This window comes from Gavia stellata, chromosome 11 (assembly GCF_030936135.1).
Source record: "Gavia stellata isolate bGavSte3 chromosome 11, bGavSte3.hap2, whole genome shotgun sequence".
Lineage (NCBI taxonomy): Eukaryota > Metazoa > Chordata > Aves > Gaviiformes > Gaviidae > Gavia > Gavia stellata.
In genome coordinates this window covers 20,325,516-20,352,426 of record NC_082604.1, presented here as the reverse complement: position 1 = coordinate 20,352,426, position 26,911 = coordinate 20,325,516, and the positions used below count along the sequence as shown (strand labels likewise).

The 26,911-nt window shown below is 40.1% G+C and overlaps 1 protein-coding gene across 1 annotated transcript in view; it reads right to left on the bottom strand.

The window, feature by feature from the left end:
- Nucleotides 1-26,911, bottom strand: part of MCF2L2 (MCF.2 cell line derived transforming sequence-like 2) — a 155,364-nt gene that overhangs the window by 89,219 nt on the left and 39,234 nt on the right. The window contains exons 4-13 of the mRNA XM_059822932.1: nucleotides 25,678-25,768; nucleotides 24,343-24,462; nucleotides 19,271-19,387; nucleotides 15,920-16,069; nucleotides 14,763-14,887; nucleotides 13,096-13,210; nucleotides 12,310-12,429; nucleotides 10,819-11,010; nucleotides 9,824-10,015; nucleotides 9,241-9,418 (exon numbers count right to left, since the gene is read on the bottom strand). Coding sequence (XP_059678915.1) covers nucleotides 9,241-9,418; nucleotides 9,824-10,015; nucleotides 10,819-11,010; nucleotides 12,310-12,429; nucleotides 13,096-13,210; nucleotides 14,763-14,887; nucleotides 15,920-16,069; nucleotides 19,271-19,387; nucleotides 24,343-24,462; nucleotides 25,678-25,768 — 1,400 coding nt within the window. The remainder of the gene's footprint in view (nucleotides 1-9,240; nucleotides 9,419-9,823; nucleotides 10,016-10,818; nucleotides 11,011-12,309; nucleotides 12,430-13,095; nucleotides 13,211-14,762; nucleotides 14,888-15,919; nucleotides 16,070-19,270; nucleotides 19,388-24,342; nucleotides 24,463-25,677; nucleotides 25,769-26,911) is intronic.

The window sequence follows — 26,911 nt, the reverse complement described above, 5'->3', positions numbered from 1 at the left end:
TTAGTTGCTGAATTGATACAGGCAATCATGCATGTCATGGTAAAAACAAATATTGAGATGAAATGATGAAAGAATCTGGGTCAGGCAATAAAGAACAAAATTGTTGCATTTCTGAGATTAAGTCCATTTCAGTTTTATTCTGGGAAAACTTTCTAATTGAACAGGAACTTCTCAAAAAATAAAACCTGGCGTTTTCAAATGCATCTAGTAACATTCTGTTTAAGATGGTTTCACCAAGTTTAATGTTCTGAGGTGTTGAGACTCTTGGTTGTCACAAATAGCTTCTCCCAGAGAAGAAAAAGTTGAGGGATGTGATAAAAAAGATGCAGACATCTTTGAAGGGGGAGGACATAGACAAATTTTCAAATGCCCTTGTTATTAAATTCTTTTAATGTAGTAAAAAAAGAATAAACATAGGAACACCCCGAGTTATATGCAGTTAAAAAGACAAGCTCTCAGTTTCATAGACATTTCTTCTACCCTGTGTCTTTTCAACTGCTTTATCATGCAGCTGGGAAGAGAATTAATTAAAGCAGCTTCTCTTCAACTCTCTTCTGAATCTTCCTGGTTTTATCCCATGCAGAATGACATGAGGACTTGGCAATGTCCATTCCATGCCTATTACTTCCTCACAATGACTCCATATTAGAAAGTTTCTGCAACAGAACAGCAAAGTCTGGCAGCCACCAGCAGCTATAATCGACCAGTAGAAGATTCTTATGGTTCCCAGGACTGAGCTGAAATGCAAATGTCAACTCTATTTGGTTCTTCCATCACTCTCTTTCACAATATATAGCAGGGGATTTGTTTTGATCTTGAGCACTTGCAACAGATGCCTTTTTCCCCCGCCCAAAGAAAGCTTCCCGTGAAGTAGTAATTGTTCTCTCAAAGGTGGTGTTATTTCACCCAAAAAGTGGTATACTGACATTTTGGAACCAAGGGGGGGAAAAAAAAAAAGCAAGATGCAGCAAATACAAGCTATTTGTCCTTATTGTCAAAGTTCTTCATACCTTTCTAGTCTGCAGGGAGGATGATTTCTACTGTTGTCAAAACCAGAATAACAACCTTCATCAACTATTTGATAAATTTTCAAACAGGCCCTTTTATGTTTATCCCCATGAATCCATGAGTAAAGTGGTTACAAGCATCAGCAAATTCAGTCTTTTCCATACTAATGCATCCTGAAGATTCTATTTAGCCTTAAATTCTCATCTACCGTGATCTTGATAAAACGCAGGCTGTGATCATACCTATCACACTGAACAATATTCTCTCCTGGAGATTCTCCCAACTATATCCTATTCATATCTTGAAAAAGCAGCATAAAAAAAAATCTAAGAATTGATCACAAAAAAGAATCCTGATTAAATTAAAGAAAACCAAGACATTGTTTCATACTCTTCCACACACACTTACCAGGCACTCATGAATAATGAATACCCCAGATATGCTGCTAATGTCCAGTTACCCTATCTAAATCTGAGTTCAGTCTATTGGATTGCTCTACAAAGCTAATGCCCAAGTTTTATATATACTGGTTGTGTTATTAAACGGAATGGAAGCAAAGGAAGTAACTTTAGGAAACATGAAGCCTTTTGCTTAGAACAGCACAGTCAGCAATACTAAGTTGTTTGACCTATTCGTTAATGAGAAAACCTTCCAGCTTGAAGGGTTGGGTTGATACCAGTATGAAAATCCCAGCTGAAAGCAGTCGTCAGAAAATGTAGAAATCATTTATGACTGTGATTTCTGGATCACAGCATGAAAACTCACACAGCTCCAGGTGATCCAGGAAAGAAAGCACTGGACAGTTTAAGTGAAAGTTGACGCATTCACAGAATACCCAAGTGCAGATGCTCCTTGATCCAGCAGCAAATTACTCAGATTGGTTTACTAGCTTAGTGTTGGCTTCATCAGTATGACATATTTCAGAAAGGAGGTGGCAGATAAAAGATAAGGAAACAGTCAAATCCAACTGCTTATATTTCAAGGGTGAAGTTGATTCAGATTGACACAGCAAACTTTCCCCTTCCATTTTGACCTAGAAATGAATTGAAAAAAGGAAGCAATCTGTTTTCAGTTATGCTCCAGAGTATTTTTGAGTTATCGACTGGCCCATATTCAGAGACTGCTGGATGTCACTACACTTAACTAGTTTCTGGAGTAATTTAGAAAGAAACAGTCCAAATACCTGCCAATGATTATTGCACTAATTACTCTGGAACTGGAAATATTTTATAAGGGAAACTCCCTTATAAAATTCAGTACAGTTGGCCGTTTCAAGGTCATTAATGTACTGATGAGGAAGCTGAACATTACAGTGTTCAACTGCCTACTGAAAGAACAAAGGCACAGGAACAAAGGAAAACTATATCTATAAACAATCTAAGGTCTGCATGGTTTCAAGGTTGTTTTCACAGTACTCCCCTGGATAACAAGTAATGAAGATTTCATTTTGAACTCATTAATATTTTAAATTGCTTGATGCTGCTTTTGAAGCAAATACTGTTAAAGGGCATTGTATGCAGAGGTAAACTTTTTACTGCAAGGATATTTACAGTAAAGCAGGGTTTGGGACTATCATCACTTGCATTCACCTGGAGCACCACTGTACTTCTCCTATGGGGCTTTAGTACAGCTTACTAGTTTTTTATGAGCAAGTTGCTTGATAAATATGGAATTGCTGTTTTATTACCTAGCCTACAGCAAGTAGTAATGTGGGCTGTACGGTCTCTAAAACTGCTAGGAAAGGGCATAAACTCATGTGCTCAATGTTGCTTTGCAGTCTCTCCATCACTCCAGGACTGAAATAAATTCAGTGAGGACAACTTGCTGTGCTGCTTGTGAGGAAAGGCTGTGGTTTCATCCTTTTCCCCACCCTGCTCCTGCATGGCAGAGTACAGGCACCATCTCTCAGGACTTCATCTCTCATGGGGGGGGCTACATCACACAGTGAGGCACAAACAGAACTGTATGCAGTTCCCAGGTGCTCAGGGACAGCTGGGTTAGTCCATCTGGGTAACTGGCCTCAGATTTGCTCCTGCTAGAGTATATGTAACTCATTAGCTAGCAAGAGACATGGACTCTGTAGTCAAGGGTTATGGAACACACTCAGCACTTGCAAGACATTGAAAGCCCCTCTCAAATAAATACCATGCTTTACATTCAGGTCTTGTGTGAATTTCCCAACCACGTGCTTCCCCATCTGTTTTCTGTGGGAGAGTTTGTGCATTCTCACTAATCACCTACAGCAGAATCGAAGTCCTTTGGCAAGAACAGGCATGGAAACAACTGGTCTGCTAAACTGTTTATTGGGGCTTCCAGCTCATGCTGTCCCACAGGAATACGAATTTGAAGATAATAAATGACTTAATAGTGGTTTTGAATGCTGGTGATGACAAAACAGCATGCTTAGGCAGCTAAAGAAACACCAGAGCATCTAAGGTTTATCACTTCATGACTTAATACAGAAAGTCTTTTCCATTCTTAGGCAATATAATCTAAATTCTTTGCTCTAGTAAAATTGCTGTCAAGCCCCCTGAAAAATTTGCTCATATAAGAAGCATAGAGCGAGGCCACTGTGTGTGGACTATTATTCTACAAGGAGACCCACTAGTTGTTTTCCTCAGATTTGCCCAAGTGTGATAGCCCTACAGCCACAAAATTGAAAGCATCTTTTCCTTTTCACTACTTCATTTATAGAAGTATCTTGAACTATAGAAACTGCTGGTTTCCCAAAACCATTAATGAAAATCACATGCACCATCTTTTCTGAGTCAGCTGATCTCTCTGCAGCCTCACTTCTCCTGCACACATCCCCAGACTCTTGCAAGACATTCTTTTTTTATCCTCTATCCAGATGTTATTAGTTAGTGAGTGTTATGCATTAATGACTCTGAGGAACGCTGGAATGGATCCAATGAGGAGTTGTACACATTTAACTGAGATGGAACCAGTTTAAATTGTAAAGAACTGAGAAGGCTCCAGCTGTGTTCACCCATATGAATTTCACGTTCCAAGTTGGCCTAAGATGCTTGTAGGGTGAGTCATGGATTTTGTATGTGCAATGTGCTGTTAAACATGTTATTTGCCTAATGAGCTCACAGAAATTTTGACATCTCTGCTCCTGTATTTCACATTTATGTTGCACACAAAGGAATGCCTAGGTGAATATTTTATAGCATTTAGAAGATAGGAGATGCCAGAAGTAAAGCTACATGTGCAACCCTAATTTTGCCCCTTTGCTGCTAAGGCACCTTGGTTCACCCCCTCTAAGAATCCTTGCCTCATTCAGTGCATGGAATCAAAACCACTTAATTTATGAGCAGCTATTCACTCTTTTGATTTATCTGTATCTCTCAAGGGGGCCCAGAGCCTTACTATCCATATGCTGTTTCAATCCCTGCTCTGAAAATAATTGTCTTTTTTCTAATAGTTGTTTTTACAATTCAAGTGCTTCATAAATATTTACTGAGCTGTTTTCACAACACTTCTCAGAGGTAACAGGCTGTTATCAACCACACTGAGATCTCTTGAGTTCCATAGCTAAAGATCAAAAAATACACTACTTTGGGAGGCCAACTTGACATTTTTAGAACTGAATTTTCAGGTTACTGAGTATTATATGCCACTTCACATGTTTAAGAGCACATGCCCTGCCCAGTAACCCTGATTGCAGTCTTTCACTGTCCTTTCAATGTAGATTTCTTCATGTAGTTGCACAAGTTATGAAAAACAAAACCCCCAAAATTGCACTAAGTTGAATCGCATTAACACCCATACAGGTTTTTAACAGGGTTGAAACCTTTACAACTACAGCACCAGCCTCTCTTTTCCATGTCAGCAGGACTTCAAAGCAGCAGTAAGTAGTCACAGTTTCGGGGATGACTCCAGTTGAAACCCATCTGAACTGGGTCTGGTACCCTTCTCCCTTTCCTCCCAACTTCTGGCCACACACTCCTGTCTCCTTTTTTTGACAGCAGTGCTGTTCATGGAACTGGTAGATGAGGAGCTGAACTAGCCAAAACAAACCACACACCCACACACACCCCCATGACAGTTTTCAGTTCCCTCCTTTGTTCCCACTAGTTATGTGACCGTAAGTACTCAGGGAAAGCAGAATCACAAACACTGCTGTGCTGGTCAAAGAGGAGCGGAGAAAGGGAGACTGTGACAGCCCTGCATTAAGAAGGGCTTAAGCTGCTGCAGGATCATACTGTAAGGAAACAAGCAGTGCAGGGGATAAGAAACATATTTTGTCTCTGGGTTCCAAAGATTTTTGCTGACAACAAAGGAAATGAGACTATAGGAGCCAAACTGTAGTAAGTTCATACATAATGAACGTGTATGAGCTGAGTTGTTTTTTTCCCAAGTACTTCTGCCAAATCTGGACACTTTAAGAAAGGACAAAATGATTTTGTACTGTCATGTTCCAGCTTTTGCCACAAAGGTAACTAAAACAAGACAATTTTCCTAGCCTTGTTCACTGAGATGGCCAAACCATTTTTTACTGAAGTTTTCCAAGAAAACGTCAGGCTGAAGAAGATAGCCTTTGGGAAAGTTCTATTTCAAAGAGTTAGAGTTTGGGAGAATTACAAGCAAATGAAAATAGAGAAATGCTAACTACGGTCATCTCTAATAGCTTATATTATCCTTTACAGCTCTGTGGCTTATCCCACTGTGGCTGACAGCCTATGGGCAATACTAGCCTGCATGGTTTAACTTTGTGGACCAATCCCAATTCACTCCAGCTAAGGAGTTTTGTACAGAAACGCCGTCCACAAACACGTAGTCAAATCATCAAAACCGATGCCCTCAGAAGTGAACTAGAGCAAAGGAGTTTCCCCACCAAGTGCCACCTCTTTCCTCCCAACACAGAGACACATTTAGCCATTAGCAGTATTCAAGCAGCTTCCATTGGGAGTAAACAGAGTTCTCCTTGAAATAAGGTGTCATATATACTAAAATATTTTCAAGGCACTTATAAAAGGGTCAGCAGAGGGTTTTCTGCCTTTTCTGGGTTGATCTGTGAATAATATTTAAGCAGATTTCCACAGCTAAAGTGTTCATCAAGTCCAGCTGGCATAAACTTTTGAGCATCATGATAATTCCAGTACTAGTTTTTCAATGATGAACAGGCCTGTCCCTGCAAAATTTACAAGTTCATTTGTGAAACCAAAAGCTTCAAGGAAAAATGGGATGAATTTAAAATTTTGCTTCAGAATTTCCAGACCCACAGCAAAGCATTGGGTGAGGGAGAGTTTACAGTGCAGCTCTGAGCTGCCTTTCTGGATCTTCGCTTAGCTAAGACTTTGCCAAGAGTCACCAGAGACCAAAAGGACATAGACATAAGAAACTGTCACAGTCACTTCCCTGATAGAAATCTGCCCTTTCTCTCATATGTGGTATCAGCTCTGCCTGTATGCACCTATGTATATATCCATGTAAAATGAAGAGCCTCACAGTTACTATAATGGAGTATTTCATGCCTGAGCCTTCGCATCTGTTAAGATTTTTCCATTAGCACCCTGAATTGGATTAAATTTTCCCTACCACTCCTTGTTAGGGAAATGGAGAGTCAGCAAGTAAAAACAAAACAAAACAAAACAAAATCTGTTCTGGAACAAATGTAACTTTTTTCCTTTCACAGACAACCACTGCAATGCTGCCGTGGTATTGTTACATTTGCTGCCTGGGGACAAAAGCCTTTCTTTCTGGTCTTCTATTTCTGTTTACCACATTTTATTGCCTTTGCCTGCTTTTGTATTTACACAGCCTAGGAACACGGTATTTTCCTGTTGCCATATTCTATTTTGCAAGCTTTTAGAAATATTCAGGTATGTCCTGGGTAACAAATAACAAATAATTCCTGTTTCAAGAAGGTGCTCTTAGCCTCTTTCATTTTTCCAAGATGGTGCCCAATAAATTCTCCCCATAAACAAATGCTGATTCTGTATTGAACCTGTGAATATGAAAAAAGGGCACAGAGGAAAGTCCAAGAGAGAATGGCTTCAAGAAGAACAGATATTCACAGCCTCATTTTCAAGGCTTGGACTAGGACTCAGTGTCCCTGTTTCTATTCTCAGCCACATTTCAGAGTCAGATTGTGAAACCCCTTGGTGAATCACTCAGTTTATCTGTACTTCAGGGGTTTTTTCAGAAAAAAAGAGGTTAAAATACTTACCAGTACCTGCCAAGTGCTTTGGCATTATGTGGGAAAGGGCATTCAGGAAATTCAAAGTGTAACTCTTTTTAGTGGACAATTGGATAATACCCAAAGGATGCCATTGCACAGTATATGTAAATATACATGTACTGTTCATGCTAGTTAAAGTAACTGCTTCTGAGCCCCAGGATAAGCTGTAGTCAGGGACTTCTGTTTCTTTGTACAGAGGTCAATCATCTTCAGGCACAAAGAATATGAATGAGATGCTATAGTCCACTTATCAATGTCTGAACAGGACTAGGTTGCACTTTGCATCTCCTCAGAGAACAACTGGAGTAACATTTAAAAACATATTTCATCTACCTATTAATTTGCAACAGGGCATCAGAGGCTAATCCTTGTCACACAGGTATCCTGTATTGTGTTGTGTAACACTGAACTGCAATGCAAGGGAGCATCTCATGGTTTTCTGTGAAAGAGCTGATAGTATTGGATTGGCTGTATAAACAAGAATCAAAATGTAAAGCATTGTCATTTATATACTAGTGACTATTTTTTAAGGTTCCATCTATACCAAAAGTTTAATTAAAAAAATCTGCAATTGCTTTAAAATGACAAGGAAGAAGTTCAAGAAACACAAACACAGACTACACGCATAAACAGAAATGCAAGACTAGCTTTTAGCCTGAATCTAAAACTGTACTACCACTAACAAGGACTAACTAGCTCTGACCTACTGACCCCATAACCCCATTTTTCTGTAACTTCCTTTGCTTCAGCACCAGTGGCCATGCAGCGAACAAGCTGATCAACTTTGAAGTTAGCGGTGCTTTGAGCAGGTGATCGGGCTATGTGATCTCCAGAGCTCCCTACATTTTTCGAACGCATGCAATGGAAAACTAACTACTACAGTTTTGCAGTCAGTTCATTGAGTTTTCAAGGTAAATCACAACTCATACAGCTAATTGACTGCCAACAACAGTCCAAGAGAGGAACACATTGCTGGAGCATGTGTGGGTAGCAGAGCAGGACCTCTTCAAAGGCATTGTGGTCTCAGCCTGCTTTAAGCCAATAGTGAAGCTGAAACTTGAGGTGGCAACTGTATGTTAAGAACACGGCTAGCATGGTTTGGAGGAAAAAAGTACAGATGTCAAACCAGCATGGTAACTGGAAGAAGACGATGATCTTCCTTGGTGAGAAAGGATGAGTGTTGGGGACCAGAGAACAACAGGGGCATTTGTGTGACCTTGTGATAGTATGCCTAGAAAGCAAAATGGTCAGGCTACCGGCCATCTCAATCTTCCTGTTGAGAAAGCAAAGATTATTGCATGCTCTTCATGCAAATTAGTTTTTTTCAAGGCTTTTTGCTAAAGGTTCCCCTTTTAAAAAGCCCCAAGGTTCCATTTTTAAATTTCTTATTACCATCTCTGCTGAAAAGGGACAACCCCTTCCTGCCATCAAGTACCAGATAGCTGGTCTCCAAGATGCACTGTTTCAAACTAGCTTCACCCATGTTCTTTTTTGCAGAAAATGGCTATCCTGGTTAAACGTACATGCTAACCTCAGATCAGGAACTTTCTGTAAATTCCAAAGAGAAGCAATGTTCAACTTCAATAAGTAGAGGACAACAGTAGAAAGTGAATAAACAGTTATGTAGAGGGAGAAAGCAAAAATTGCACAAATAAGTAGGTGTCACTAATGAACCCTTAACCTTTGCAAGTATCTGATTGAAACTTGAGGGATTGTGACCCTTTAAAGCCAAGTATTCACATTACAGTATATGCAGTGACTAGCCTGGTTTGGGTTTTCAAGAATTAGCAATATAAGACATACTGAGAAACAGTATAGAAATGTACTCTGTAGATTAGACATAAGAAGCAAAGCCTGACCTTTTTTTGATTCACCCTTGTTTGTATGTTTGCAGTGACAGATATTTCACATTCATTTTTAACAGCTGGGCCTACAAAGCTGGCACTGAACATCAAGTGCAAGTTTTCATTCTGACAACAAAAATCAAACATGACCATGTGGACAAAACATTGGTGTGTATCTGAAAGCAGCTGTTCATGGCCTACCTACTCCTGCTGGTCTGGTAATCTTTGGTGATGCTCTCTTTGGGGAAGATTCAGGATGTGGGGCAACAGGTTGTACTGGTCGGGTCTGTTTGGCTGCCAGCTTCTTCAGACTTACTTGCCTCTTGTCAAACATTTCTTGTACATCTTCTAGTTTTTGTAGAATTCTTTGGGCATTGGCCTAGGCAAAGAAAAGGTAGACAACCGATGGTTGTCAGTGATGGACTGAGCAAGTTAAGAAAGGACTTCTGTTACCCAGACTCAGACTAGAGCTGAAGATCGTACTGTGCTGCAGTTTAGTGCAACCCAGCCCAATGCACTCTGCACAGATCTCAGTTTCACTGAGTAAGACATGGTGACTCATGCAGTCTTTCTAGCACTATCTGCAGAAAATCACATATGTGTTCCATGACCACTCCTCTGAGTAAAATATATTGCCCCAAGTGCTCGCCTCTTTGCCCTTTTGGTGTAGGAAAAGAGGTATATTTGAGCAGACTCAAATATATAGCCCAGTACACTCTCATGTAGAAGACAATTGGTAATTTTGAAATTCTAAGTGAGTGCATGCACACCTGAGGGGTTTTACCTTTATTTCGGGGGTGAGGATCATGTCAAACTGATTGTAGAACTCCTTCGGGTTAGAGAGCTGGTGTTCCTTAGCTGTTACCAGGAACTTCTCAATTTCAACGAGTGCAGTTTCAGCTCCCTCTTGTGACTGGCACTTGTCCACAGCTTGGGAAGCTAAGAGGTAGATTCCAGCTTCACACCATTGGCTTGCCTTTAAGGAAAAATGGGGCAAGAAGGACTCCATCACCACTGACAGTCCATTTTGTGAAGTCTTGCTTCTACTCCATGAAATACAGATTTGCCCTAACATGTCACTAAAGGGAATGAATGTTACTTCGTAGCACCCAACAGTTCCTGGCCACAAGTCACGCCACCTAGATATGTAGAACAATAGCAAGTTCAATTCAGCTCTCATGGGCTAGATGGTCCAGTAACATGTAAAATAATAATATTCTGAGCAAAGAAGAGAAGTGTTATTGTGGTTGCTGCAAATCAAATCCGTCAGCCTTACAACCTCATTTCAGTGTTCAGTCACACAACTACCCAAAAACCAAAATGAGTATCTGAACCATATCAAAACTCCCCAAAACTTCTTAGGCCTATAAAACTCAGTTAAAAATACTCCAAAGCAGGTTTTTACTGTAAAATTTTGGTAATTCTTGTTTCAGATGAGGGTGGAATAGCATGCAGACATTTAGCTTGCTATTCTAGCTAGATCAGAGGAAGTGAAAATGATTGAACAAGCAGTAAACTGTTCATTTTTAAGCACTGGAATACATTTGGTTCTCATTTCAAATTTAGGCCTAGCTCAGTTTCTTTCTTAGTTTTATTTCCTACTTACCATCATTTTAAGACGATAATTATGGGAAGCTACTGCTCCAATTTTTATAGTTACAGTTTCTGAATTAAACAGCAAAAAAAGGAATAAATTCTTTTTCTCTTCATCCAAATTACCTGAGCTTACAAAAACATTCATTTTCAGTAGAACCTTACCAGGGCTGTTATACCACTCACCTTATCTAATTGCTTATGCAGCTCAAGAGACTTTCCCAAAAGATCATACTTTTTCTTGGTCTCATTGGTAAAGTCATCACAAATACGCCTGAGTTCAACACACTTTGGTCTAATGGAGTCAACTGCATAATGGTTGTTTTGGATGAGCTGTTCTCCATGGAGCGCTAGAGACTGGGCCTTCTCCAAAGGTTCCTGTGAAATTAATGAGAAAAAAAAGCCAAAGTTAGATCTTAAAATTACATGCATAATAAAGACAATCCATCTCTGTAATCCCTACTGTAGCCTAGAGGCAAAGGTTTGGGATATTAATCTAACTGATATGTCTTACTTTATATTTACACTGAAAAACAACTTCATTGTCAGTGAGTATATTGAAACACAAGAGGTTCCATCTGAACACGAGGAAACACTTTTTTACTGTGAGGGTGTCTGAGCACTGGAACAGGTTGCCCAGAGAGATTGTGGAGTCTCCATCCTTGAAGATATTAAAAAGCCACCTGGACAACCTGCCCTCCTGGGCCCTGCTTGAGCAGGGGTGTTGAACAAAATGACCTCCAGAGGACCCTTCCATCCTTAATCATTCTGTGATAACTGTGATTCTGTGAGTGTACGCCATCTTCTTTCTCACATACTGGGGACATTCATTATACGAGTTTTTTTCCCTCCAAAGTTCCCAATAATCAAAAAGCCTATATTTTTTTCACTCACTAATTGCCAGGTTTATAAATGCTTTAGTTTATTTTTTATTCCAAGATATACTTTGGAAAACTCTTCAAATCATACTGATTGAGTACAATTCATAAGCTTAGTCACAATAGGATGACATTAGAGGTGGCTAACGGGAATAGAGCACACATCAATATGTTATGTGATGTGGACAATGGAGGGAAAATGCATGTTACTATAACTTTTATTCCTTTAGGCTTCTGCAGAAGAGCTATGCAAAGATCACAATATTTCTAAATCTTAATCCTATTCTTAAAAAAGATGATAATCAGCTTTTCCATTTGTTCATGAGCATTCTTCACTGATTCAACTTACTTGTTTGTTCAATGCTTTCTAATAATGCTAAATGTGATATATATCACAGCTGACTAGCTGATGGAATTACAAAGTCCAAATGTCTGGAAAAGAAAGGTGTTTATTGGAAGGCATGGGTGTTCCTCAAACTGCTATGAGTCTGAATAGAATGGTCTTAAAAGTTACCTGGCCAGGGTAACCTGTTAAGTATTCTGAGCTTTTCAGATTCCAAAGATGAACCTAACCATTCCTGGTTTGAAATACCGATTTTTGAACTGGATTCTAGCTTTCCAAGTAATGACCTGGAACTACTGGGTCTGAACAACCCTGGCTTCTGGAAACTGGGATGTGACTTTTGCAATTTAAAATAATGACTCATGAGAAGAGAGTAAGTGTGATGTAAGGACAGTGACAGAGAAGTGTCTAGAAGATCATGTCTATAGCAGCTGGAATACTATATTGAGTGCAAACCTGTCCTTTCTCTTCCAGTTGTTTCTGTTCCCTTAGGAGGTGCTCCACTCGAGTCACGCTGTCTCCAATATCAGCAAAACCTGCTTGTGCTTCCATGAGATTATCCAATGCCAGTTTTACCTAAAAAACAACAACAGCAACAAAAATGAAACAAACAAACACCAAAAAAACCCACCCCAAACCCCATCACAAGATACTCATAAAATTATAACAAACCTATGGCTTCTAAACATTCACCTACATCTTTTAGAAGAGTCTGCATCTCAAATTCAGTCTTTCAGCTCATTCCAAAATGTAAAAGCCAAGGAATAAAGCAACAACCCACTCTTCTTCAAAGAGTTGCCCTGCTTCCCACTATTTATTTAAGCGCACACAGTTTTGAAGACCTGTAACTCCCGAGGCAGTATTACTCCAGAATCTGTATTACCCCAGCCTCTGGGCTGACAGTTGGGCTTTCTGAACTGTATTTCGTTGACTCTGGGCAACTTACCATCGCAGAAGAAATGATATTTGGTAACATCACACATAAATGCAAAATGATTTATCAAGAAGTTCGTGTTTCACATTTTGGCTTAACAGGCTGGCACTTTCCTCACTCTGCCTTATTCAAATGTTGCAAGATACCTGATAGCTGTCAAAAATTTAATTTTTTAATATCCCATTTCCTATTTCATAATGAAGGGCTTCTCTCCCAACCTCCTTTTTGGATTGCCAGTACAGTCTAAGTACGGTAAAATTTGACCTTATTTACCAGAGAAGGTTAGACAGAATAAACAAATAAAATACCTCTCTAAAATTATGTTCAAAGTGTCGAAGCTGCAGGCATTGTTCTAGTTTTAGGTGATGCTTGGTCCAAAATTGATCAAAAGCCTTTTCTGTTTCATCCAACTGAGCCAACAACCTGTTAAGAAATTAGAATGAAAAGAACTTACTTATTTCCTATAGTTCATTTCTTTTAAGTTACACCAATTGATGACAGAAAGCAGAGTAGGGAGATGGTGGGGAGCCTACACCTATGTAAGAAGGCTCTGTGTCAACTCTGCCTTAAGCAAAAGAGAATGAAATTAGCAGTGGGACAGGCAGGAGCGTGACTGATGAGTGACAACTACATGGATCCACTGTGGCAGTTGCAGTCCTGCCTCCTGACCTGCAGCAGGAACACAGAGCTGTTCTATGCACCGGCAGCCAAAGGCAGCTGTCTCTCCCCAGCTTCCACCCAGTTCTTCAAAGATAATTCACCCCAGGCTAATGCAGATTGAACGTGATGCAATTATTATTGTAAGGAATGTTTAAAGCAGAACTCTACAACTTGTTTATCTTCTTCACCCATCAGAAATCGGCAAGGACTGAATCATTTTTCCCAGTCCATTAAAAACAATAGATTAGAAGTTCATAATGCCTCCCATGGACATTGTTTCACTTTGTGTAAATGATGAAACATTTATTCGCAAAGAAATTAGTATCAAGGTGTCATACATCTTGAGTAAAATGTCTGACACCAGACTAGTGAGTCATCCTCACAGTCTCTTAACGATCTATTAATTATATTACAAAGTAGAACAGTTTAAACAGAAAAAAATGGAAGTCTTCTCCGCATATCCTATATTTCAGTAGATGGGCACTCTTCGGGCAGGCAGAGGACTGATCTACAAGCCCAGTGCGTGCTGGAATCACCAAGTTATTGGGGCAAACATCAATAGCTCCCTCCTATTCCTCTCAAAGTTCTGTTTTCAATCTATCCCTGAATAACGTGTTTTTAATCAAAGCTAGCTGCTGAATTCAAGATGAATTCGCAAATTCCTTTGGGATGACTGTTTAAAGGATTTTAAAGTATTCAGTGAAAAATATCAGCTCGGCTTTACTTTTGGCAGTTTGTTCCCAGTGAATGCAGACACGCTGAAACACTAGCATGACATTTCTCTTTCCACTGCATCACATGGCACAACAGAAACTTCTACATGATGACTAAAAGCTTTATGGTAATAACTAGCATTGTAGGAAGGAATAGGGGTTTCTCTCTCTCTATGCAGCTGTGAAGGGGTCTATTTCAGAGTATCATCTTCATCTGTTCCTCCCCCAGTGTTTCCACAAACATGCACAAGCACAAACCCTCTCTTCTCACATGGATTCAGATGCCACTTTCTAACCAAGCACGAAAGTTTGGAGGATGCATATGCTATGGGGAAAGTAAGTCCCACATTAAATCTTCAGCCAGGTCGTTAGTGGTCCAACCAAAAGTTACCATGAAATTCAGGACTTGTTTGAACTTGCCTTGACAGTTTAATCAAGTAACTTCCTCAAAGCTATTCCCTTCTCTGAGTTACCTGTCCAGTAAATCCTGAAGAGCTGAACCAGTGGGAATTTATAACCTGCATATTTAAATAATTTAAATTACACTTGGATTTTTTAGGAATAAATTACCAAGTTGCACAAGGTAATCTAGTTTCACTGACCTTTCTACTGTTGCCACATTTTCCAGTTCATCTGGACTGAGTTTGCTGTTGGCGCTTCGGGTGACTGGCTCCCTAATGCATGTCAGTAGGGTGGCCCCCTGCTTCACAGCTAGTTTCAGCTCATCCTGAGGGGAAAAAAAAGGCCAAACAAATTGTATATACTTATTCTAACAATGCTCACATCTCTTAGATGGACAACATCGTAATGCTAAAGGAGGATTATTTCATAGGTATTAAATACTTGGAACAAAATATAAATGCTTACCAAAGATGGTATGTCTTTCTAGAAATGCAGAGACTACATCTATTCACTTTGAATAGTAGATATATTTCTGAGAAAAGGAATAGTATATAACTTGTGAGCATTTCTGACTAGGCAACTTGCAGAATAAATTATTCTACCACAAATTGAATGTGTGCCGCAGATCGTTCAGTGAGCTGTGAGACTGTGCTGAGACATTGCACTTCTTAATGGAATTTCCTTAAACATCATGACATGCTGAGCCACAGTATGTCAGCTATCAAGGAGTCATCCACAGAAGAAGGTGTCTTCCCAGCACGAAAGATGAGCAATAAAAAGGACAATGAGGCTCAAACATTAACATGTCAGCTGAGGAGTCCCCACATCACTGCACACTTCTTGCATAAAACTTGGTTCTTGTGCTAATATAGCTTAAGGAGTATTTTTTCTCTTGTATTTAACCTAAGGGGTTTGTTGACAGCAGTAATGTTTTCTTCTGAGCCTTACTCTGCAAAGCTAAACTTGCCCCAACTTTTTTTTTTTAAAAAAACAAAATGACAGTCACCATCTAGTTAGATCATTCTGTCTATTCCTGGATTATCCTCACCAATGTTCTATACATCTACTCCAGTGTGAGTTCATCCTTTCTGATGAACTCTTCATCAGGAGCCCATGCCATTCCAGATGTGCTCCCGTTGCACCCTCTCATACAGTAGAATTGACATTTCTCTGTTCTATCATTCCTGAAGCTGTAAGATGTCTTTTTTTGTACTTGAATCAAATCAACCTCCTGAACCCAGGTTTCTCTTCTCTTCAGTAGTTTCCAGACAATGGAATCCCAAATGATGGCAGAAAAAATTTGTTAAATCAAAAATCATATAGTACGCTGATGGAGCTGTCATGAGACAACATTCACCTTCAGCTTGCTATGGTGGTCAGTGTGTGCGGAGAGGAGCTCCTCTGTGCACTGCACATCGTTGGGAAGTTCAGTCTCTGCTAGGTCTGTTCCAAAGGTCTGTAGCATCTGTGCTGTTGTTTTTACTGTCATTGCAAAGTTTTCAATAGCCTGGAAAAGCAAGAGCATAAAGTCACAGACTGGTTATTTACCATTAGCCCTTTAACAATGCTTAGTCTTTCAGACACACTGTGCTGCAAGTATTACATGCCTGTAAAGCTGGCCATGTTGCCCCTTTTTGGGTGGATATGCTAAAAGTTACAAATTAAATCCTGTGTCACAAATGATCTTTTCACAGGCCTACAAGTATTATCATCTCCACGAACCAGCTGGGGAACTCGCAGAGTTTAACAGGCATAATGAAACCACAGATGACATCAGCTTCAAAGCCAGGACTGGAACTTCAGATCCTCTGCCCATGCTTGCTGGGAAATTCTCCTGTGTTTAACATTTTAATTAAGGCTTTATTTAAGTTGAGGAGACTCCGAAAGTATTTAGGGCAAAGCTTTTTTACATTTATATTTATACAGCCATTGTTCACTCTGCAGCAATCTGTCTTCCCCCTGCATCTCCATCCTGCCTATCTGGACCAGATGCAATCCAGTCACTCCCTCCCATCTGTTCATATTAGTATACAAATACAAGAACAACTTACTGCAAATACAGTTAAAATGCATAAATTCATTGGAGCATTGCTGTTTCTTTATCACTTGGGTGCGCCAATACAAAACTTGTCAGAAATCTGTGGTTTTACTGAAGAAAGGGAAAGTGAGGAAGGCTTAAAAAGAATGCTGTCTTTTCAGAGTAGGATATATTGTTCAGACTTGTGAAATGTGATTAAAACCTTTGTATCTAGTAGCAAGTAACTGCATGGGATATTTTTTATGATCATGCCCCGATTTCTTTAGGGACTATATTGTCCTGTATAGCTTGTTATTCTTTACACTTTTTGATCTAAACCACCCAATGGTTTGAGTCAGTCAACAGCACTAGGGATGCTCTTACACCCAGTTAAACACTACATAGTTGTTGCAAGTTGCATTCCCTTCTTCAGCAATGATGGGAATTCCTTATTTGCCAACATGTCAGTTAAAATTATGCTGTGTGCTCAGTGAAAAACAAACTGGAGGTGGATCGTCATTCGAAAGGTGTAGAGAGAAACTACATTCCACATATGTGATCTGAAACATGCCCCAGATGAGGCAATGCTAGCAGGGTTCATGGTCATCTTCCCTTTTTTCCCATAAATTCATGCCTGCTTTCAACGTAAGCAGTACAGACTCACATATGCTCTGGCTTAGTGCTTAGCAGCTGTAGCCTGCTGTTCTCAGCACTAAAACTACTGGATTAAAGTTGGCTGAAATGTCACACTTCTGACTGCAACACAGATAGAGCCATCCACGACCAAAGGCCATTTACTAAAAGCCAAATATGTACTCTGTGGGCAAGAAAGCTCATAGGCTCCTAGCCATTCAAGATAAGAAAGCAGAAACAAAGAACAATGCAGTGAGATTGCTGCGTCATTACCATTTAGCAACAGTTGAAAGCTGTTTCAGAAAAAAAGCACTGGCAGGACAAGGTATTAGAACACTAAGAGAAGCAGCAAAGGGATGAAGACAGTAGCTCAGCAAGACTGAAAGTCAGGCTGTTTCAAGGTGACATGGAGGCTGACACTTCCCTGATAACAACTTCTAATCCAGCAGATATTCCTTGGCTGACTGCACCACACATTGTGAGCTTATCAGTGTTTAACTTAATAGCATGCTTGCCCCCACCCTCTCCTGTGTGTTTGAGCATTAAATTGTTTTATATACGTAAGTTATGTCTGTGGGGTTTTTTTCAAGTCTCTGTGCTTGGTAAAAGTTTTTCAAACAAATTTAACCAAAAGGTCTGAGGATTACACAGCCACATTCACCTCAAGTCTTATTTGCATATTTTACCAGACTATATATTCATGCTTTATGTAAACTCCTGTCATTAATAAACAATACAGCCTTTCTTGTGCCTCTTTTTACTTCCCTTCCTCATTTTTTCAAGCCTTTAGCTGTTTGAAAGTTCGTATAAATGATTCCTTCAGACTCACCCCTCCTGCAAGGACAGTTTCATATTTTTGATACTTTTAACATGTAAGCCTGTTCACCTATCTCAACTCTAACCTCACTGTAGTCAACAGAGCTATAAATGTAGCAAACCAGTGCTAGAGGAAATTCAGATTCTAAGTTTGCATATTTAGAAACTGGAAATACTTGGTGGTTCTCAAGGAGAGTAAAATTTAATTTTATATGGACAGTAAAGCAAAGAAAATCATAGCAGAGAAGTGACAAAAGTATTTGACTTAACAAAGCTACCTCAGAAAAGCTCTTTTTCCGAGTGTTAGACCTAACCTGCAGGTCAGCAAAAACAGACTCAAACCCAAGGCTGCTCAGAACACTGCAAAACATTGGGGCTACTTAGATGCAAGTTCTAACATACCAGTCTTGCAAGTAGACCTACAAAGACAAATGCAAACATTGCATAGTCTCTGGGAAATTAATTAATTTTCCAGGTTCAGGACCCAGCTTTGCCTGGTTTTGGTTAGATAGGATACGACAATATTTTGGCTGTTGATGTGCCAGAGTTTGGGGTCTGTTTTTTGTAAATGGTCACCTTTTCTAGGCACCATAAGGAATTGTTTACATTGTTTTGAAGCATCCACTGAGATGCATTAACCAACCCAAAAAGGGAACAAACAAACCTGTAACAAGTTTCCTCAAAGGCAACAGAATAAGAAGTCTTTCTGCCTTCCTGCAATTAACTGTTCTTCAGTTACTCAAAATAAGACCCAGCTGGAGTGTATGTTTACATAGCACAGAAATGAAAACAAAGGAAAATAAAATCTAGCGTCTTGAGTATTTTTCTTTTCTTAAAAACATGGACATAATTAATCATTAAACTGAGAATCTTGACCTTCGATTCAGTAAAGTGCTAAAGCGTATGTTCAATTTCAACCATGAGCTGAAGGCCAATGAATCTCATCAATTATTAAGGCTAAGAATGTGCCAAAGGGACTTGCTGAGTAAGAATACTGTGACACTGTTAGGCCCTAGTCCAGGTCAACAGTGAGATGCAGATTACTCCTGCTATTACAAACTTTTGGGGAATTTACCTTTCTTTATTTGAGTCATGGATTTCCTCTTTCCATGAATCCCTAGCAGAATATGAATCCCTATTAGAATCCATATGCTGAAATGCAGCTGAAGAGTTACTACTTAATGATTGCTCATCTGGACAGTTCTGGGTATAGACATGTGTAAGAACAACACCAACACTCACAGTTCGGTGATGTATCCACTGACTGTGGCCATACTCCAGGGTTCCTCCCAGCTCCCGGGTCAGCTGACTTTTGTCAATATAGCCATGCAGATCAGAGACAGAATTTAACATGATGATCTGAAACAAATCCAAACACAATGGACTGAGAGAAATAACAAGCCCTTTCAATCATTGTTCCTAGGATCTGGGTTTGCCTTAAACATATATGACCAAACTGCAGTTCCAGCATGGGCAGGAAGTTCTCATTGCATATTCATGCAATGGCCACAGTTTATTTCCACTAGATCTTGCCTTCTCAACATGTACATGGCCATTCTTGAACTAACCATTATTTGACATCATCATGCTCCTTACTAGGCTGAGGGTGTAGTCATTTTGCATATGCATCAAGAGCAAAAGTATGGTATTTATAATGTTCACACAAACTTCCATCATATAATTTCTATATTTTCTAGATAACTGTTATTTACAGAGAAATGGAGGAGTAGGCAGGTTAAGCAGCTTCCTCAACACCAACCACTTGATTCAGGGAAGTGCTGAAATAAGACCACTGAGAATAAGATTTTACTTTCAGTTGCATCATTTTTATGGCACTGTATGTCCACTGAATTCACTGGCATTATTCCATTTTAAGACATGATGAAAGAGAAAGGAGAGACAAACTTAAATCCATTTTCTTACTTTAAAGAGTCTCTTTACCACTAGACCTGTTTAATGAAAGCAAAAGATTTGCATTCATCTTCAGGTAAGCAGTATTACCTTTCAGCTACCACTGTAAATCTGGCAACACAAGTGGTTACGCAAATAACATATATGTATTCAATTATGCCTTGTTGTTCTAACAGCTAGAAAATACATCATGATTTCAGCAACAGAAAAACAAGATGTTGAGCACAAATGACTAGAAATTTTAACCCTTGGACTTTAATATATGTCAAATGCATTACTTCACTCTGCTGTTTAAAGAAAGGATAACTGGCTATGCCCGTTAGCTGGCTCCAAGGGAGCATGGTAAGCACACTTGCAAGCACTGTGGACAATGAGATGAGCACAGATGTATGGAGGGAAGAGGCTGATAGTGCTCTAAGAAAGCCTTGAGAACAAACCTGAACAGCTGGTCTTTGTTACAGAATCATTCTAGAATAATTCAGGTTGGCAGGAACCTCAGATTTCTAGTCCAACTTCTTTCTCAAAGCTGGGTCAGCCGTGAGATTAAACCAGGTTGCTCAGGGCTTTATCCACCTGGGTCTTAAAAACCTCCAAGGATTGAGACTGTACAACCTCTTCAGGCAGTCTCTTCAGATATTCTTTGTGGTGAAAAAGTTTTTCCTTATATTAAGTAAGAACTGCTCTTGTTCCACCTTGTATGGTGGGAGACGCATCTGGTCCCACAGACCTGTATGGGTTGAATATTCTCAAGTAGTCCCTGACTCAATTCTTTTTCACTTCCAGGAGTTCATCTTCTCCTTGAACCCTGCTTCTAAACACAGAGGCAAGGAGACCTTGCTGGTGAAGAAACTGAGGCAAAGAAAGCACAGATTACCTCAGCCAAAGCTGAAGGGAAAGCTATTCCCTGAATGTGTCACCAAATGCTGTTTTGTTTTGATCAAAGCCAGAGAACTCAAAAACTAGATCATCTTGGAGTAGCCTCAGACTGGAATGTGAAGTTTATACACTACTTCTGAATTGCAAATCACCTTTGAGAAAGTAAGCCTTATCTGCTTTGTAGCTCTTCCTCATCAGAGATGTCGCTGACAAATTGGACATCTTTTGATACTCCAAACTTCACTGAGACTACAGAGGAACACTGTCATGAACTTTTCTTTTAGGAAGATGCTTGTTTTAACCTGACACACTCAGCATGAGCCACAAAGCAAGTCTATTAATATTGCCAGCTGTGGTGCTACCCAACAGGGCATGAGTCTTCGCCCTGCAGGCATCTCTGCATGAGAAAGCCTAGGAGCAATCCAACATCCATCTAAGAAACCAATCTTACAGAGCTTTAGCATCTCCCATACTTCTTGCCAGACTGCAGACAGCCACATTCAGTAAGCTGGAGAATACAAGAGAGTAGCAGTTTAGAAGAGGAGGGCCTGCATAAGCGGGTCAGCACGGAACACAGAGCTGTGGTGGGGCTGCTTCATGATGGGTTAGGCCATCTGAAAGAAGTCACAGCCTACAAAGGTCAAAAAAGTACCCGCTATGGACAGATTATTCAGCCTTTTGTGTATGCTATGAAGATGCTTTAATTCACTTCCCATGATGGGAGGTTCCTTAGGTAAATCTCTGGGTGTTCCATTTGGATTCCCAGATTTTACCTCAGATGAACCCTAGTGTATCATCAATATTTCTGTATCTTGCTCCTGGGTAATGATATTTAATCAAATAACTATCCCAACAGATATTTACCTCAGGAGGTTTTATTAACCACATTCGTATGTCAATAAGTCGTATGAATCCTGCATTTCCTTATTGTGTCTGGTTTATTATTTCAGCCTCTTTTTCCTGGTCCTGTTTGATCTTCTGGCTTCTACTCAATCCAGTGTTGATTTAACCCAGCAAATCTATTTTACTGAACATATTTGCAGTTTGATGGCTCAGATAGATAAACTGTTTAACAAACCTTTCATTAACAAACGCACACCATATTCCTGAAGCCCCTTTTGAATGCTCATGTCCTGGCCCTGACCCGCTTATGGTTGTGATAGGAAATGCAACCCATCCATGGCCCAGTTATGATGTTAATGTTGTCATAGTGCCAAACGCACAACATGAACAAACAACCTGCAAACAATTTAAAGGATGATGTTGGTATTAAAGATAGGTACTGATACCTAATTCCTTGAGTAAGGTTATCTCCCCTGGGACAAGAAGTCCTTGGCCCTGTTCTCATGCTTGGCATGTAGGATGCTATTTTCAACGGGGACAAATAGGTGTTGCTCTCAGTAACCTACCTGTTCTGAAATTGGGCTACCCAAGGGCATGCCCAGATGATCTTTTTAGGATGGGCTGCAAACACATCTGAAAGGCCCCTCCAGAGAGCATGGCAGACCCCTGGAACTTAGGACACCTTTAGCAAAACCCCAAGCAACTTACAATAGCATTAGGCATATGTGGACAGCCTATATATAAATCTGACAGGCTGTCTGCAGATATTTAGGCAGGAGGCAGGCAGATCTAGCAGCAAGCATTTCATGCTCTTAGTTTTTGTAAGACTGCTCTCTAAGAGCTCTGTGGGCATATCCAAGATGGCTCAAAATTTGAATGTCCAAGAAGACCCCAGACTAAACTCATATCTTGATTTTCCTGCCTGTAAGAAAGGTAAGTTACTTAATACTTAATGCAGTGCTTGACCCCTGCCTAGAATTAACCTCTCTTCCAACTTTCGTAGTTTCAAGTTGGATTTAAAAAGCAACACTGGTGTCAAATAAATTGCTACAAGTATAGAAGATGCTGAATTGCTAGAAAATGCCAGTCCTTGATGAAGTTGTCCCTTCCCAGGCTGCAGTTGCTGGTACAACAGTTGTTATGGTAACAGATTGTGGGTTATTAAATACAGGAACATCCATTTTTCAAGGTGAAATAAAATTAAAATATTTTGTTTTGTAATCAAACATATATTTTTACATCAATTTTGCATTTTAATTACCAAAAAGCCACCCTTGCCTAACTACAGTCAACGTTACAATGTAATCCACAATAACCAAATGAATATTCATGGTTCCTTTTCTGTATGCATTGTAATAAACGGGCTGCTGTCTCTTACTTCAGCAGAAGCATAACTTGTCTTAATCACCTGAATTTCAAACTTAGGTATTGACAGAGCTAGAATTTGTTAGAGGAAAGCCATGGGTCTTTTGCAAAGCAATACAAAACCACAAGCAAAATCCAAAACAATCATATTAAATCACTCCAGTAAAGTCATTGTGGAACACAGTATGAGTCTGTTCCAGGGTGAAATACCATTAATAATCATCATTCAGGTTTATTTATAAAACACTTTGAAACCACATGCAAACATACAGGTAGGAACAACTCCCAAAAGAGCTCTCATAGAATAATCTAAAACTTAAATTCTTTCAGTATTGATAACCTGCTTCAAATCACATTCTCATCAACCCACAACATATGCCAAGTGCATATAAAAAGAAGTAAAAAACAAACTTCGAATCTTGAGGCCATGGGGATCATAAAAGGCATTAAGAATAGGCAGTGCTATGCAAGCACTTAACAGGGGCACTGTCAGATTGTGAGCAGTCCCATGGATAATCCATAAAATAGTGCAGAATTCAGCCCTAGCCTTTCACTTCTCTGTAGTCCTAAATAATTACGTTTGTCACTGGAGTGACAAGATCTACCTCTGCCTCCATCAGGGGAACAGCTCCACTGAGTTAAGATGTCAATACTTAAAAACCAAGTCACATTTTATAGCTACACTGACCTTCCACATGGGAACATTCTGGAGCACAAGTCTTATGAGGAGCAACTGAGGGAACTGAGGTTGTTCAGTCTGGAGAGGAGGCTGAGGGGAGACCTCATCGCTCTCTACAATTACCTGAAAGGGGGTTGCAGAGAGGTGGGTGTTGGTCTCTTCTCCCAAGTGACTAGCGACAGGACAAGAGGAAATGGCCTCAAGTTGCGCCAGGGGAGGTTCACGCTGGATATTAGGAAAAATTTCTTGACTGAGAGAGTGGTGAAACACTGGAACAGGCTGCCCAGGGAACTGGTGGAGTCACCATCACTGGAGATGTTCAAAGAACATGTGGACGTGGCATTGTGGGACATGGTTTAATGGGCATGGTGGTGTTGGTTGATGATCTGGTTGGACTTGATAATCTTACAGGTCTTTTCCAACCATAGTGATTCTGTGATTCTGTGAAATACTATGAAGCACCCACTGGTAATTAACTCTCTGGCATTACTATTATATACACCCTACAGACCCAGATCAAAATCCCCAATTGCCACTTGCAATCGAATTTCAGTTACTGGGTTATGAGAAATTGCTGGCAACTAAGAACTGCAGACATGGAGATAAAGAAAACACATGGACAAAAAAAATGCATGCTTACCGGTACCTTCATTTTAAAGTCATCTCGATAGAGCTTAATGCCAATGTCAGCGATTGTCCTTTGGATAAAGCGGGAGGGTCGCAGGACAAACACCAGCTGCAGGTTTCCTGGAAATGCTCCCTGCAAGAGATACAGAACTATTAGAAGGCACAACTCTGCCTTACAGGAAGGCCAAGGGAATTTTCAACCAAGTGTTTCCTAAAGGGGGCAAAGCAGGTAGGACTTACTGCTAATAATATCAGCTGGTCCATTCAGCACGTGCCCATTTTCACAATCTCTAAAGCCAACAGAAAGACCAGCCCATGGCTTTTACTGCCCAGCCACACATTGCTTTCTGATATGGATTTAACACAGAGCTCTGAAGTTTCTGCACTAGTGCCTTCCTCTCCCAGATCTGAACCCCAACAAGCCCCCTTTGCACTACCACACCATAGGTTTTCCCATTTTTTTTAGGCTGCAGCCACTAGAGGGCAAAACTGGCTACCCACAAAAACTGGTTACCCATGTCGGACTCAGTGAAAGAAGCTGGTGGCACAGATAAATTCCACAGGCTGACCTACCTTCTCACTCTGGAAAGGGTTTTTATTATTTTTAACCTCATATATTTTTCCCCACCACACAGACACTCAACACATTCATCAGACATGGCACTGTCTGCAACACCCAACCTACATCTCTCACGCACTCCTCTGAGCTCATCAAGCATAAAAGAAGAAAGCAGTTAAAAAGAACTGAGAATGAAAAGCAATTCTGTCTAAATTCTTTGAAAGAACTTAAAGTTGCCTTGGTCATCCCTCCATCCTACACCTCTTTGCGTAAGCGCTTTTTTCTCACACAGCACATGTTCCTGGTAATAGATGTATAAAACCAGCTGCTTTTATTAGTATTGAAAATCAGTGCTTAGCTCTGACTTTTGCAAATGAGATATAATAAGCTCTTAAGAGTTTCTGACAGAGATCACTTACTACCACGCAAACACAAGTCCCTTGGGATCTGTTTCTTTCATAAGCAGGCCACATCATCACTCCTCAGTGCACAGAAGGGTATCTCTGTTATACTCTTGTAGGAACCAACTTCAAATTACTAGAATTTATATTGCAGTCAACCCAGCAAATAAGGAATTTTTCCTAATTCAGCAGTAAACACGGCTGTGTAATTTGTTACTGCTTTCTCCCTCTCTTATTTTAACACTCATGAGCTTCAAGGCAGGGGAGAATCTGCATCCACAGCCAGAAAATGGGAGCTAAAAACGAGCACACAAGACTGTATCCCGTGCTGAAGGTTCAGCAGATAATTTTATTTCCTAGAAGATAAATAGCAAAAGTGAGCACTTACAGCTATCCGTGTCAGGGATGCCTTGACTGCGCTCCATTTGTCCCGTCGTCTGTCTATGATGATGATGAATCCGATGCTGGCAGCCTCCAGACTGCAAAACAGATGAAATAAGTATGCTGGGTTAAATGGAGGTACTCCGGTTCCAAGGCAATGTACTGCAGCAAAACACAGCCTCCGTCAGATCACCCTCTAAGCCCATTATGAAAATGCAATGTACAGTGGAAAGAATGAATATTTGGCAGAAATTCACATGAAAACGAAAGCCGGCAAATTTTCTCTTTCCAGCATAAGGCTAGCAGTTTATACAAAACATGAATATTTTATCTGCTAAATCTCTGAGCCGCTATGCTACTCTGCTGCCAAATCTAGGTGATATGAATAGTTCAGGATCACAAATTACACTATGCTGTATAGAAGGCAAAAACCTCAGATCTTCTTTTCTCTGCAAAATAATTGAAGTTATCAGACACCCCACTTCAGTCTTCATTCTCCAGGTATGCTGGCATCTGACAGAGGCACTTAGCTCCAGGGAGCCAGTATCTGCCTACTGTCACCACCTTGCCTGTGTACACAATGCCCCAGGGATTCTGGTAGACAAAGCAGGAAATGAAGAGTTATATCTTGCCAACTGCAAACTGGTTCTAGGGTTGCAAGTCATTCAAAAGTATCCTTTTAACATATTGGCTAGAATAACAGTTACTGTTCCTTCTCAGTACTTTTCAAGGAGGATCTATGAGGCACTGATTTGATGCTCCATCCCATCTATGTAGACCTCATAAATATCCCATCCTCTCTCTCTCTCTCAAAAATCCCACTTTGGTGTGCAGGGCTTCAGTGGGACTGCTCTAGTCTCTGCCTTCCAAGAGTTCTCAGAGTTGGAGAGAAGTCCTTGGAAGCTAATAAGCACACACTGAGAAAAATCTCCAGAAACCTCATTATAGCAGGATGGCTCAGTCATCTCTGGACAAACCAGAGGCAGGCAGAAAGAGTATAAATGTTGTCATAATCAAAGGAAATACTGCAATCAAACATCTAATTACAGATTAAGATCAAGAGAAATTGTATAAAATGTTTCCTTGATCCCTTTTCCATTGTTCATACAAAAAGCATCCCAGGAACACTATTTTCATGGGTCATTTTGTACAAACTCCTGTCAATAATCCACTGAAAAGCACCAACAATACCAACTCTGAGCTTCTGCTGCAGCTCTGTGGGATCAAGAACAGCAACCTGG